Genomic DNA, 15,019 nt, shown 5'->3' with positions numbered 1-15,019 from the left:
TCTTAAAAATAACTACATGCTTAATGACAGCTGCATTTTACTGAGAGACTTCAACCACAGCCATGCACAAGATCATGGGGCTGGAGAAGTTTCCACAAAGGATATTGTAAATGTACTATATATAAAAAAAATATATCTATTTTTTTACATATAGTGCATTTACAATATCCTGAAGGAATTTCTTAGGTAATAGAGAGAGCTTCTTTGTGTCATGCTACAGAAAGCAGTTTGCCTGCACACTCTGCATGAAGAAATCAGAGGAATGGGGAACTGGAAGAGAACAGAGCTCAGGCTGCTGAGAGCCAAGATTGTCTCTTGGACAGTGGAGTACCTGCAGCATTTCCTCCATTTTCTGCAGTGCTCTGACAGGGAAGCAGGGTCCTGATGGAACAGAGATATGGAGCCTTATTACAGCTGCAGTGAAAATTAAGTGTGGCTCACACCACAACTGCATGGAAATCTTCTTGGAGCTTTTCCTAGAGAAGAGGCCTAGGCTGACAACTTCATCTCTAGACAAAGATTGATCTACCAGTGCAGCACCTCTACAAGGAAACGTCCCTGCTGGCTATGCATCAGGTCAGAAAAAAAAAAGATTATCTGTGGACTAGCAAGGCAAATTAGCTCACAATTTTTGTTCTGTGTTAATATACAAATGCTTCGTAAACCACTAGTCACAAAATTCCAAAAATTCTCCAAGTGAAGGTGCTAAGAAATGTACTAATTAATCAATAAAAAACCCTAATGCTTCTAGCACAAAGTTTTTCATTTACTCTTTCTATCCTCTCATTTTTACTACCTAGTTACCTCCACAGAATGGATGCAAAAGGATTTCCATCAGCACATTTAATGAAAAACATTTCTTTCAAGCAAGGCACAAAATTTAGATTTATTTAATTTGATTAATCCCAATTTTTGTTTTACATTAAGTACAAAAACCAGCTGGAACGTAGGTGTAAATACAATTCCACAAAGTAGTTCAGTGAGATTTAAAATCATATCCAAAACCATAAAGCACACTTAAAAGCAGCCCAGGATATACAGATTGCTTACCATAACTGCTGAAAGAGCTCAATGTATCAACATATTTAACAACCTCCAGCAATAACTTATCTCCTTTCTAATCTTTCATTTAAAATGCATTTAGCAATTCTGTACCTAACAAAGAAAGCATTAAAGAATGAGAAGGGCAGGTAAGTTTTACTCAAGCAGAGGCCTAACTTAAACACATACACAATCAAAATTTAAACAACAGAACAATGACTTCAATATTTTGAACATTCTAAGAACATAAATGCTAAGATAATATAGAAAAATAGCCACAGGCTCCAAGACTTATTTACTTCTCAAAGAACTTACGGTGTACTGTAGCTGCCTGAAATATTTTAACAATTATAGAAAATTTTATCTCCAGGTTTGGTATGTTCGTGTTTTCTAGATGACAACATACATTTAAGACAACCATCAACTTATTTACATTTAGAAGCTTATTCCTTTTAAAAACTGTATTAAAAAAATCAGTTTTGGCACTATCCCTAAGGCAATGGATGATAGCTACCTAAGACAGCAAATCACATAATGAAAGCATAACCAGAAGAAAATCATCTTTAACTTATAAGAAACTGTGAGGCTATAATTAAAGAGGAAATTAAAAATCAGCACTTCTAACTCACTAAAACACCCTACCCAAAATGTTGAAGATTCTTGCTATATGCAACAGGAATTTGCTTTAATCTGTGAAGCCCCCATGTCTTGTGGGAGAACACAATCTTTGTATGGTTTTAAAGTTATCCAACTAGTTTTATTACCAGAAAATAGCAAAAAAATTTAAGGAGAACATGAATTTATGTTTAAAGTAAGCAGAAAAAACATTACTCTGAACTCCAGCCTGTGCTATTTAAAACACCCCAAAGGTAATTTTTCCATTTAATCCACTGAGTAAAGAGCACAGTATCATTTTTTTTATTGATATGAATAGTTTTAACAACTTCCTTTTTGCATTTCCATCAGCTTCAGGGGTAGCTGACCCTTAAAGAACAATTTCCCAGTGTTGCCACATTTCCACTGCAAAGACTGCAAGCCTGGATTTCATACACTATGAATTTCATTTGAATTTTAAAATAATCTTTGCGTTTATCCTAAATTTATAAAAAGATTTTTTTCAATATTTAAGGCAAAAAATAAGTTTATTGGTTATGTTTCTTTAAGTCTGAGAAGGTGTATGAGGCTGTTTAAATATCAAAAAAGCTAACGCCATATACAGTATTACCAACAAAAGTAAAGAATAAGGCAGCATGCACCCTTAAGATGAAAAGAAAATTTAATTTTACAAGATGTTTAAATAATCCAAAGGCAAAAAGTGTCTGTCTCCTCTAAGAGTATCTTCATAAAACATGGAAATTTTAGAGGAATGTTTTAGAGGACAACAAGTTACTAAAATATTCCGTTCAACGTTTATACAAATACATTACTACAACTGTAAGTTTACATACAATCAACTGACATCTCAGTGTTAACTAATTACTTAAATTTACAAGACAAACATAAATAAAGCTGTTAAAACAGGCAAGTACAGTACTGATCTATCATTGAGCACAATGCATTTTGTACTTCTTTCACCTTGAAAAGAATCAGATTAGAATTGTGCGAAGTCTATCTCCAAACCTAAAAATAAAATAAAAGAGAATTAAGTATATCTATGCAGGTTTTACACAGCGTGGGCATATTCCAAATGTTTAAGTCCTGTTTTCAGGCATGTAATTTACCATTTAACAACCTTTTGTCTGTTCTCAGAAGAGGCCACAGTCCTTAAGGTTATTTTTAATAATGACATCAGTTACAGCATCAAAAACAAACTGCACATTTTTTGTGTCTGTGGCACACGTGAAGTGAGTGTAGATTTCTTTTGTGTCTTTCCTCTTGTTCAGATCTTCAAACTGACACTGAATGTAAGCAGCTGCTTCTTCATAGGTGTTTGACCCTAGAAGAAGAAAATTGCTCAGTAAGCAGATTTCCAACAGAGGAAGAACAAGATGCACTATCTTTGAAGGAAGAGGGGTTCTTTGGAAACAGTTAACCTAAACCTGAAGAGGAGAAATTCCACAGCCATTGTTTTAAGATACCATTAATAAAACCTTGGAAGGAGACCTTTTGGATGCATTTGTAATAGTAAAAACTTGGCACTCAATTCAGTTCCAGGTGCAGGAATAGTCTTTCTATTTACTCCAGTGCCAGAGGAACAAGTCATTAATGAACCATCACTTTCCTAGTTTAGGACATTTTATTTCCTTCATTTAAGTTACTCCCTTTAAATTTTTATGTTTTTAAAAGCTTTGGGATTTTCCCACACTCAGTTACAGACACTTGGCATACAAATTTCTCCCAAGCTTTTTACTTCCAACATGTTATTTTCTGTCTGAAGTTACAATGAAAATGATACATAAAAATGCTAAGACCTGTTAAATGAATTAATGCTCTTTTGCTGTATATTTCCTGAATAAGCCACAATGTCAAAATGTATGTACACTCCCTGTTCAAAAACCTCTCATGTATCTCAGGAATTCCTACTTATATCAAAGTACAAAAGCAGTTTGTTATTTTCTTAGAAATAACGGGCTAAATAAATGAGCCTGAAAAGTTGCAGCAGTAACATGTAAATGCTATCAGTGGACCAGCGTATTTCACCTGGTTAAAAAGACTTAAGCACTGTTTTATTTGTAACCCATCAAAACAACCCCCATCTAAATTTTAGGTCATATAAATATTTTAGATGCCTGAAGTTATGCAACTCCTCATGATCTGTGCATGGAAAATCAGGCATAAAAAAAAAAAAAACAAACAAAAACTGAAACCTTGACATCTGCACCCCTCCAATACCTGCATATTCAGGGTAGCAAATAGTGAGAGGACTTCTTTTGATTTTTTCTTCAAAAAGATCTTTCTTGTTCAGGAACAGAATAATAGAAGTGTCTGTGAACCATTTATTGTTGCAAATACTGTCAAACAATTTCATGCTCTCATGCATCCGATTCTGTAAGTGAAAAAAAAAAAAGCCATCACTTTCTATTTTATCAGACTTCAGTAGTAACATAAGGATACATATTTTTGACTGCTTACAAATGAACCAGTTACAAAACTAAGTTTTTAGCAAACTAAATCATATTTTACTGCAGGGAAATACAGAGAAGCCAAGACTACCACAAAGATCACTTCCACAAGCAGGGTTTAAGCAACTACTTTTTTTCTCATTTCCAGGTTTAAATTCTCAATATTTCATAATTTTTTTGTGTGTTTGACATTTTGCCGTACAGATATTTTACAGGAATTGCTGAGTTACCTGTATTTGTCTTAACACTGATTAGATCTTCTGGAAATTGAAAATAAATTCTGCACCTAGCTGATATTCCAGAATAAGGAAGAAAGTTCTACAAAGCTAGAGAATCAAGTAAGCAGGTATTTTAACTCTTACCATAATATTTAACTCTGTAGAAAAATTATCCAACATGTAAGTACTTTGGCCAAGTTCCAGTCATTTAAGTAGCAGGATGCTAGCTACGACCTTCTTTGACACTATATTTGACTTGAAAGGTTTTCTTATTTCTCTTTCCTCCCCAAATTATATGTTATAGAAAGTTGCAGAACACAAGGAAGAGCACAAGAGTCTGTTAATGATTCACATACAGAGGTAAGCATCACTTCAGACCACTCAAGAGAGTAAAATGCACCCTGTGCACAGTGACACGGAAGGAGTAAACTCTTGAAAGAGGAGAAAGGAGCCGAGGGTGTTGGAAAGGAAAAAGAAGAGAAAGATTTCTGCAACTAAGACAAGAGATTGGAGAAACACAGTTAGAAAGAAACAAAAACTGAAGACTGAGGAATGAAAGGAAAACAAAATGTGGTAAAGCAGATACAGGTAAGTAAAAAAATTTCTTACTATGCACTTCTGGCATCAAGAAAGAGACTAAAATGTATAATACTGACAATACATCCTCATTAATTTATGGTTCCTTTAAAACATGAAAAGTGTGGCTAAATGAATACTTATCTTTTAGTATTCCTTATGAGAATATGAGGAAATACTTTAGAATTCATGCTTTTGGGTTCCATCACCATTTCACTGAGACCTTTTGCACAAACCCCACACATCTTACAAAGGAGTAATACTGCAAAAGACCCATTTCTAGCCTTCCTTCAAAGCTTAGCTTCTGTGCAACAACTATTCCCTTCTTCAGCATTATGGTACTTGCCATTTCCTCGTCTTCAGCCAAGACCAAGTCATAATCACTCAGTGCCACACAAAAAATAATTGCTGTAACACCCTCAAAACAATGAATCCACTTCTTCCGCTCTGATCTTTGGCCTCCAACATCAAACATTCTGCAAAACAGAAGCAAAAAGGAGAATGAACTTTGGAATTTTTAGCTTTCTGAAGCTAAAAATCTGGAACTATCAGCTGTGTGAGTCTGAGAACAACATCTTAAAAAGAAGGCAAAAAACTCTGTATTTTCTCAGTTTACACCTCAATTTTAAGCTTTGAAAGTCTTCCTATACATTTTAGAGAACATGAGAAAGCATGAGATGAAAGACAAAATTAACTATTTATAATATTATATTTCATTAACAAAGTTAATTGTAATCTGTATAAAATAAAATATACAGTTAGCTTTACTAAAAAGTCTATCATAATAAAAGGTACTGATCAACAATGTCCTGGTGAGTTTTAGCTCCTCTCTCTTCTAAGTCAAATTACAACTTAAATCTGTTCTTCAATTGGCCATGTTTATACAGAATATTTTTAAGAGATTATCTTAGAAGACAAAATAAGCATTATATAGTAAAAACTCTCTCATTTTCCCAACAATAAATGCATTTTTTGAAATGCAATTAAGTCTCACATATGACACTTACTGAAGCTGACTTGTGTTTTTTATTAGCCTCCTTTCCTGTTTTCCATGAGTTGTAAGGTTGCAAGTACAGGGCAGGTAAGAACCCTGACTGATTTAATGTTAGTGCACTACAGAAACACTGTAAATTGCACTTGAAGGGATTCAATTACAGTTGTTATTTTTAGATATCTTCAAGTGTTCCAAGTTGCTAGGTTTTAATAGGAAAAAAAACCCACAGTAAAAGTAAGTGGAGAAGGAAACAAATTAGAAGAAAAAAAAGACCCTTTGCTTTCTCATGGAAAACTGTCAAAAACACTGTAACCTCTAACAAGGTCTTATACTTGGAAAAACTACTGCAGAAGCGACAATTCTCACTGCCATTTTAAGCTTCTACATTGAAATAATGCCATGTCAAAAACACTTGAAAGATAATTCCTGCTGAAAAAAGGATTCCTTAGAGGTGGCTCCTTACCTTCAGAAAAATCTTTGAAGGGAAGTCTTTGGATATCACTCTATACAAATGTGAGCCAGCCACCTACTACTCAGTTCTCAAGTAATTAGCAATGCCTGTACCCAGAGAATATATTTTGTACTTAATGCTGCACTTTGTACTGTATCTTAATAATTAATCCCTTAAATTTCAGTAATTACTTCTGTCAATTCTAATGCTATGTTTTGTAACTTTATACTGAGACCTGATTTTCCATAAGAATTAACACTTCTAAAAAAAAGTGTTCTTTGAACACAAAACTAGTAAATAATCAGACTCAACTTTTGGACTAGGCTATAGAAACAGGATGAAGATGACTTGCTATTTGCAATTCAGATTGAATCAATAATCAAAGCTATGTTAATTGCTTTATGGAGAAGGCTGAATTGAGGCCCAACCTGAAGGAATCTAAACACACAGAGCAGAACAGGAAAGAAAGGGAAAGAAATTGATTCTGTGCAGCTAGTCATACTTATGTACCCTTGTCTTAGTATAATCAAGCCTTTCATGTGTTTGGATGATCTTAAAAGTTCATTTCAAGGTTATGTAAGAGTGTACTGCAGGCCCTCCTAATAACTCATTAAGCCTATTGCCTAAGACACAGGTACAGATGTTTGAATGTACAACATTACAGCTAAACAATTCCACAGGCCTGGCTCAAAGACACATTTTACAGCAGTGTAACCATATGGTCCTTGTAACAGTCTCAATAATCTGTAGAGACTAGACCCATCTACAGGAGGGAACAAGAAACATTTGAAAGTAAGTGAGAAGATGGAGAGCTCCTGAGAATACTCAAGTTCTCTCTTCAGGCTTGGCTAAGGACTACTCTTCTTAGGTTTGCAAGAAATTCATTACCATTTATCAGCTATTTTTTGTGGATTTATATAAAATTTGTATTCTTAAACCCTAAAACAAGGAAACAAAAGATTTTTCACAGTCCTGATGTATCCACATTTCAGTATTTGCCAGGCATTTCCATGAAAAAAATATTTTCTATAAAGATACTAAACAAATATATAATACAGACATGCTGAACAATTTCTGCAGAACCTAAATCCATACTTAAAGTGTGTTTGACTGAGTTTTCTTCTCATTCTTCCTCATCACTAGGAGGTAGAGTACACTGATGGTTAACACTATCTTGTGTTTTTACCTTGAATGCTGCACCTGAGTCAGGGGAAACGTTTTCCAAGAGCATCATGTGAGAGGACAAGGGGGAATGAGTTCAAAGTGAAAGAGAGTAAGTTTAGATAAGGTATTAGGGGGAAATCCTTTATTGTGAGGGTGGTGAGGCACTGGAACAAGCTGTCCAGAGCAGGTACGGATGCCCCATCCCTGGAAGTGTCCAAGGCCAGGTTGGATGAAGCTTTGAGCAACCTGGTCTAGTGCAAGGTATCCCTGCCCACTGCAGCAAGGTTAGAATCTTTAAGGTCCCTTCCAACCCAAACCATTCTTTGATTCTGTGTCTTTAGACATAAAATGCTCAGAATATTATCATTATTTTCTAAATCTCACACCACAGAAAATGTAAGTGACATTCTTTTATCTCTAAAATACTACCTTAGAGTATAGGACATATTTGAATTCACCTCTTTGGGAAAATGGAATTACTCTTTCATACAACACCAGCAAACTCTTATAAGCTTCCAGTTCTCCAACAGAATTTAAAACAAGAATCCAATAGAACAGCTATTTAACATGGCAGAAAATGCAATATTTTGTTGTGAGATTGAATTTATATCAAAAGTATCCTTAAAAAGCATTTTCAATATAACAAAAACATTTATTGGAGCTCCAACAACTCTCTTCAGAAAACTGAGTCAAGCATAAGTTGTTGGGTTTTTTTTCCATAAAAAGTGGGGGGTAATAATCAAGCTTGTGGTTAGACAATTTTGTTAAATTACACCATTGAATTCCATATTCCATAATTTTACAGGAACTCTGATGGACAGATAACCATGCAGCATGATTTACATACTTAAAATGAAGATCCTTGAAAGTAAAGTGAGTTTCCACTATTCCTGTAGTTTTCACTCTAGTCCTGAGAACATCCTGTTGAGTTGGAATGTAGCTGGTTTGTGCTATCCTGTCCAAGTCATTCAAGTAACTAAAGGTAAAAATAAACACTGCTTTCAGTTATTCATAAAACAGCAACAAAAGAATTACAAAGAATTACATAGGTTTTAAGTCCATTCATTACACTGTGCTTGAATTTTATAAAAGAGTTTTCTCTGAGACACAAGATGCAGTATTCTACTCAAATTTCCAAGTTTTTTCAAAATAAGCTTTTGAGACACAATGAGATTTCATCCTAGATGAAAGGAAACTTAAGCAATTTATTCCATTACAAAGAATTCTTCTTTAGAAATTCCTAAATGTAAACATGGTTCCATAAACATCCATGTTATTGGCATTAATGAGAACATCTTCATCTTTGCAACCTACTGAACTGCAGATTACTTTGAACCATAAACAAAGCCCAAAATCACTACTTGATAACAGATATGAAAAGAATAACTCAGTGTTTTGGCCAGAATTAATGTGTCTGAGAAAGTGCCTAATACATGACAATTAACTTTCTATTGAGAATTCCTAATTGCATGTATTTTTTAGAATTAGTATGTTTTCATTGCCAAACTCCTTGCAATGTAGGCCAAGTCCAGTGTTTCCAAAAAACTATACAGCTCTTCCTTGTGCTTTTCCCATAGTAAACAGGGAAGGCATTGTGTTCTATTTTCCGTGTAACAAGATGTTAACAATTTTACAGATACATTTATATGGCCAGAAGAATAGTTTTCTTATGAAACTTGAGTCACAGTTGTCTAACACAACAAAACAGACCACAGAAAGTTAGGACAGGAGAGTATGTGAATCTCCAAATGAAGTGTTCATATGGAAAAAAGTTATACAACTGAGAAGCAGCTTCAAGTACTACAAAATACTTCAGAATCATAAAAAATGGCACTATCATTGCTATTGCCACCCTACCATCTTACATTTCCTTCAGTGGACTCTTTTCCTTGACTGACTTACCGTTCCTTACTGCCATGCCACCTTATTTTTTGCCTTCCTAATTCCTTAATGTTTTATTTTCTTACTTAAGTGCCCTAGCATAAAAGATACATTTTAATTGCTACTTGGCTCAACATATTTCCAATAGACACCATTAATTAACAATGAAAACATAGCAGTGTTCAAATAGGAAAAACTTTATTATGAAAAAAGGTAGTATCCTTGGTAATAGAGATACAGATCATGTAATCACAGTTTTTTGGACACACTCAAATACTAAAAAGGTACTTTAGTCATGCTTTTTAATAGAAAACCTATTAAAGCATCTTAAATCAATCTTTACCATCTTTAAGGGAGTGAAACATGTGGTCAGAACATGACAAGCTCATAATTACACTACGCCTTTTCCTTTCTAACCTCAAAGCTTTGCTGCAGCATTTTGACCCAAGCAGACACTATCTTTGTCCAGATACTTCTGTGGTTTCCATCTACGTGGGAGCAGAATTTGTCAAAACATGACACCTCATACTGCCTTAGCTACTAGCTAGAAGGCAAAGAGAATCCTGTCTGTCACACAGCACTTACTAGGCAGCAGAGTCGTTGAGCTGGTATTCTCGAGATCTGTTGAAACAGGCTTGAACCCCGGTGTCTTTCCAGAGTCTCTTGATAACTCCTGCAAGCTCTGAAGTCATAAATCCTTCTTCTGCTGCTCCAGCCAACACAAAGAGCTGACGAGCATCATCCTTTAGGATAGAAACACAGGGTGAAGAGAGAAATATTGAGAAATACAACTGAAGTATTATCACCTAAGAACTAGATTCAGCAAATGCATTACTTAACCTGGTAAATGCAAATGTAATCAAACAAAAAAAAAAGTGAAAGAAAATTTATTCTGCATTAGATATTAATTCCCACATTTTTCAACAACAGAAAAAGACTAGTAATTGAATTTATCATTAGCTGACAAAGCTTCTGGTCTGTTTATAACTTGAGCGAGGTTTTTATAAACAGGAGTAGTAACATATTTTGTGCTCAAACCTAAAGCTAACCATACATGCTCATATAATACCACATCCTGGATAAAATGGTTACAAGACAAACTAGACCCTTCAGAAGGGTAGCTGTATACTGAACAGCTGAAGAAAACAAATTAAATGCTTAATTTTAATTAATTACACAACTTTGAAAGTGACAAATAATCACTTCTTCCCAATAATACATCAGGAATTAGAAAAACACTTCTAAAAATCTTTTCAGATGAATCAGCTACAAATACCCATTGCCTTAATTATTCTACTGAGACCAGGTTCTCTTGGTAATGCAATATCAAGCAAACATCATTTTAAGAGCAAATGCTGGATTTTGAAAATAATATATATAGTTATATATATATACAATAACTGGCTTTGAGAGTGAGGCTAATGGAGTACAGGATGTAAATCCACCATTCCCCTTTTATCAGCATTTGACCAGTTCACCAGCAACATCCAACTGTGACTGAGCAACAAAACTTAATATTTTATTTTCTAAAGTATTTCTATTATATTTAGGCCTGTAAGGCACTGAAGAAAAGACAGCAGATGGGTATAGGGAAAATCCACATTAGTACTCTCCTGTAGGTAGCTGCTTGACCTTGCTTATTAGGGGAACATGATCCAATGCCAAGGTACGTCAGCCAGAAAAATCAGCTTGTAACAACTATCCACAGCATGCACTGTTTGTCCAGTAATTAAAAGAAAGAGAACAATGAAGCTGGAAAGGAGGAAGGATAAAAGGGAGACTCAGACATGTCAGTTGGGAACTGAAAGTGTTTCAAGAAAGAGGAGGATTTAAAAAGGCAACATATAACGTTATTCTCACAAAATGTAAGTGAAGACACATATGCAAATCTGTAGAAAAATCTGTCACTTTGCTGTTCCAAAACAAAACTGTGGGGAAAATAAAGCCCATTTTCAGGATAAGCACAGAAAGCAGTGATTGTTCTAAAGATACTGTCCACTGTCGACTTAAATAATCAAAGACTGTGTGAGCTGACAGGGAAATTGTTTACAGATGGATTGGGTAATACTGAATTTCAGAGGCTGAAAATGAAAGGCTTGCAGTTCAGTGAACTCAAGCCAAACTTGAAGAGATTCAAACATATATATACATTTGTAGGTATACATATGAAGAATGGGTTGCTGATGTATAGTTGAAAGTGTCTTTTGAAAGCTAGAGTAGGTAGAAATCTAAAACAACATTCATCAAACAAAAATACTGATTACTATACATACACAAAAAAAACTGTGAACAAATAATAAAAACTTAACAGATTGCAATAATAATTACATATAAAACCCAGAGCTCTAAAGATCAAAGGGTTGGATAGTCAGATTTCAGGAGTTTTAATTTGAACACTATGCCTGCATAAAAGAAACCTGAATGACAGTTCTGGTCTTGAATACTGTTTGTGGATGCAAATGCAAGAACCTTCAACTCACAAAAGCAGCAAATCTTTAAGAAGGGACAATATATTAGGACACATGATGGAAACAGCTTAGAAACTGACAGTTTTGTCACAAAATATGATGACATTTTATACCTAAGATGGTCTGACTTTCATGTATCTCTACATGCTCTCAAACAGGGGAGTGGGGAAAGGAAAGGCAGAAGAAGATAACTGATTTCAGCTTTTTTAAAGGCCAAACATTAAAATGCAAAATGGTCTCTGTTACCCCATCTTCCTTGTGCTAAAATGACAACTACCACAGACACCACATGTGAGGCAGTATGCAATGATCAAGTTCTATTTTAATTTTTAATCAATGCTAGAGAATTTCCTTTAGTTACACTGAAATAGGGAAACTTCCTCTACAGTGTCATTTTTTTAAAGAGATTCCATACATAAGGTAATGTAAAATAACCAATTTAACAATCTCTCCAACTGGTGCAAATCTCACATTCAGAAAGTGGTTCACAGGCCATTGAAGCACATTCACTAAATGCTTCTATTTAAACTATCCTGTAGCACAAAGGAAGATACACCAGATTTACAACTGACCTGCTGGTGTTACCTATGCTCCCTTGATTCAATAACTTGAAAAAAGAGAACACCCAACTCACTGTTCTACCATTAGTCTTACAACAGAAATAAGAGTATGTGATTTTCAAAGACACCTTACCCCATTTTAGAACAAAACCATCAGAAATTCACCTCATAATTTTAAGAAAAATAATCTGAATGTAACACTTTACACCAGGAGTTACAATTTTGAGCTATTTTTTCTGCTAAAGACAACAAAATTAAAACAAAATTGAAAATAATTAAGGTATGAACATGCTACTATTAACATCTAATGCTAACGTTCCATAGCAACGTTCCTCTGAAAAAAAATAATTTGGACCACCAAGACCTGACTAATTACACAGGGATGGACAGCTATTTTAAGATTGTTCCTGACACAAGTTTGCCTCATCATTTATACAGCTCTCTGAAGTTGAAAAACTCAGATGACTTAAAACTGACATCATATATAACAAGGCCCTCAAAATCTTCTTGTTAGTCATTTTATCTGCTAACACCTAAATTTACTCCTCCTCTGGTTTCTCTTACTACGCATTCAGTAACATAAGTCTACCATCTGCCTCTTCCCAGCATCAACTGCCAGACTCCAGAGAGGGCTGCACAAACACTGAACTAACAATAGTGAAATACTGTCAGTGCTCTGGAAAACTTTGGTCTCAAGGGCAGACTACAGCAAACATGAGAGCAAATGTAGAGAGGAATAACCAGTGAAATTGAAGCTTTTACTAGTTATGCTTACAACTGAAGAAACATCAGGTAGAATTAACATATGTACATAAAATAATGGTTGTAATTAGCTTTGAATCAGATTTAGATTTCAGATACAACTTTATGACTCACTATACATCATTTTACAAGCATCTTCCTTATGACAACCATACATACTGCATTTCACAAGGTTACTGAATGAATACTGTCTAACATTTATAAACTGCTTTTCAAACAATCAATAAAATCTTGAAGACTGTCAAGAATGAAGAATCTACATACTGTTTCTTTTAAAAACCCTCCTTGCCTCCCAAACTGTAATTCTACCTTAAAGTGATGGAAAGAACTTATGACAAAATATTCCTGACTACCTTACATATACTTATGAACATGTTCATGAACAACAAGATCCTTCCTCCATCTTTCCTGTGAGGCAGTCACACTGTGGCAAGTTCTGGCTTCCAAACCAGTACTGGCAAGCATTCTGCACTGTGATTTCTGATTTCTGTGGGGAGGAGACAAAAGCATACATCCTGAACCAAGTTTAACTGCTGTTCAGACCAACAACTCTGGAGGTCAGTTTCAGCACTGCAGCACAGACTGTATAGTTTTGTAATGAGAAGACAAGCAAAAAAAAAGATAAACTGAGCATTTTACAGAGATACTCCAAACATCTCCCTGCCTGACCAGATGTGGATGTAATCAGGGTCACCATAGGTAAGAGCACAGGGTTAGGACTGGAGATACCAGTAGGTGGGATGGCAAATAAACTCAGAGATTTGCACATGGGACATTAGACGAAATAAGATGGAAAATGTACAGAAAAGCTTAGGAAAAGGTTTCCTTTCTTGGGAAAAATCCCAGGATTAGTATAATGAAAAAGTGGCATCCCAGCAGCAGGTCCATGCCCATGTCTCTTTGAGCAAAATAAAGACCTCAACACTGGAAATCAGTATGAAACAGGATCCAGCTCAGAGGCTGGCAATGTTCAGGCACTACTGTGTCTATGACCTAATAGAGAGGTGCAGGCTGTACAGTGCAGAAGTAGCTACATGCCTCCCTATTTAAGCTGTATTTTTCAAGGTGCCTAACCTAAATTACCTACTTAGTAGCCCCCAAGTCCATACAAATAGACACATGACTGTGGACTCCTTAAAATTCAGATGTTTAGATCTCCAAATTTAGACAGAATTCAGAAAATAGTATCTAAACCAAAAAGTTGTTGTGAATCAACCCAGTGCTGACTGCTCCACAGGTAACCTTGTGTGTAAAGACCAAAGGCATTTAGTTATCAAACACTGTAACACACAAAGATTTCTGAAGGAAATAGTATGGATATTTCAGCTGTATATCTGTGCATGTATTTCAATACTCACAGCCCTGACTGGATCACCAAAGTCTATCTTCAACCTCCCCATTGCTCTAATGATAGCAATAATGGACTGAATGGTGTTACTGTAGACAACAGCTTTGTACTGTTTACATTCTTCTTCTGAATAACCAGCTTCATGGATAATCCTATGGAAAAAAAAAATAAATAAATTCTCTATTCAAATTAAAAAAATATTTATCTATCACCGTATTCCACCACACTTACTTCATTTGCTTGACAATTGTGCTTTTCCCCGATTCACCAGCTCCTGAAAAATAAACGTGTGAAAATTCACCATTAGGCTTTTACTAATCTTTGAAAATACATTTTGATTCTATACTTCATGTATTTAACCAGTATAAAAACCTTCAACAGGTTACAACATGTTGAACATGCTACAAACTGATTTTTAATACAAAAATGCACCTTCATCTGGTAATTGCAAAATCAAGCCATTTTAAGAACAAATCTCAGTTCCAAAAGTCTTT

General features: G+C 35.0%; 1 protein-coding gene across 2 annotated transcripts in view; it reads right to left on the bottom strand.

Annotated features, from left to right (window-relative positions):
• Positions 1-2,299: 2,299 nt before the first annotated feature.
• GNAI1 (G protein subunit alpha i1) overlaps positions 2,300-15,019 on the bottom strand; it is a 32,230-nt gene continuing 19,510 nt past the window's right edge. Inside the window, exons 2-9 of one of the 2 annotated variants that reach the window (XM_071424013.1) lie at positions 14,757-14,799; positions 14,536-14,677; positions 9,973-10,130; positions 8,354-8,482; positions 5,244-5,373; positions 3,874-4,027; positions 2,763-2,977; positions 2,300-2,661 (exon numbers count right to left, since the gene is read on the bottom strand). In XM_071424013.1, coding sequence (XP_071280114.1) covers positions 2,787-2,977; positions 3,874-4,027; positions 5,244-5,373; positions 8,354-8,482; positions 9,973-10,130; positions 14,536-14,677; positions 14,757-14,799 — 947 coding nt within the window. In that variant the 3' untranslated portion in view covers positions 2,300-2,661; positions 2,763-2,786. Of the gene's footprint in view, positions 2,978-3,873; positions 4,028-5,243; positions 5,374-8,353; positions 8,483-9,972; positions 10,131-14,535; positions 14,678-14,756; positions 14,800-15,019 lie in introns of both variants that reach the window. The other variant, XM_071424012.1, reaches the window with a different exon arrangement.

Source organism: Agelaius tricolor, unplaced genomic scaffold, assembly GCF_023055355.1.
Source record: "Agelaius tricolor isolate 1412-34295 unplaced genomic scaffold, bAgeTri1.0.p SCAF_3, whole genome shotgun sequence".
In the NCBI taxonomy this organism is placed as follows: domain Eukaryota; kingdom Metazoa; phylum Chordata; class Aves; order Passeriformes; family Icteridae; genus Agelaius; species Agelaius tricolor.
Note: the sequence above shows the minus strand (reverse complement) of the source record. Positions and strands in the feature narration are given on the sequence as shown.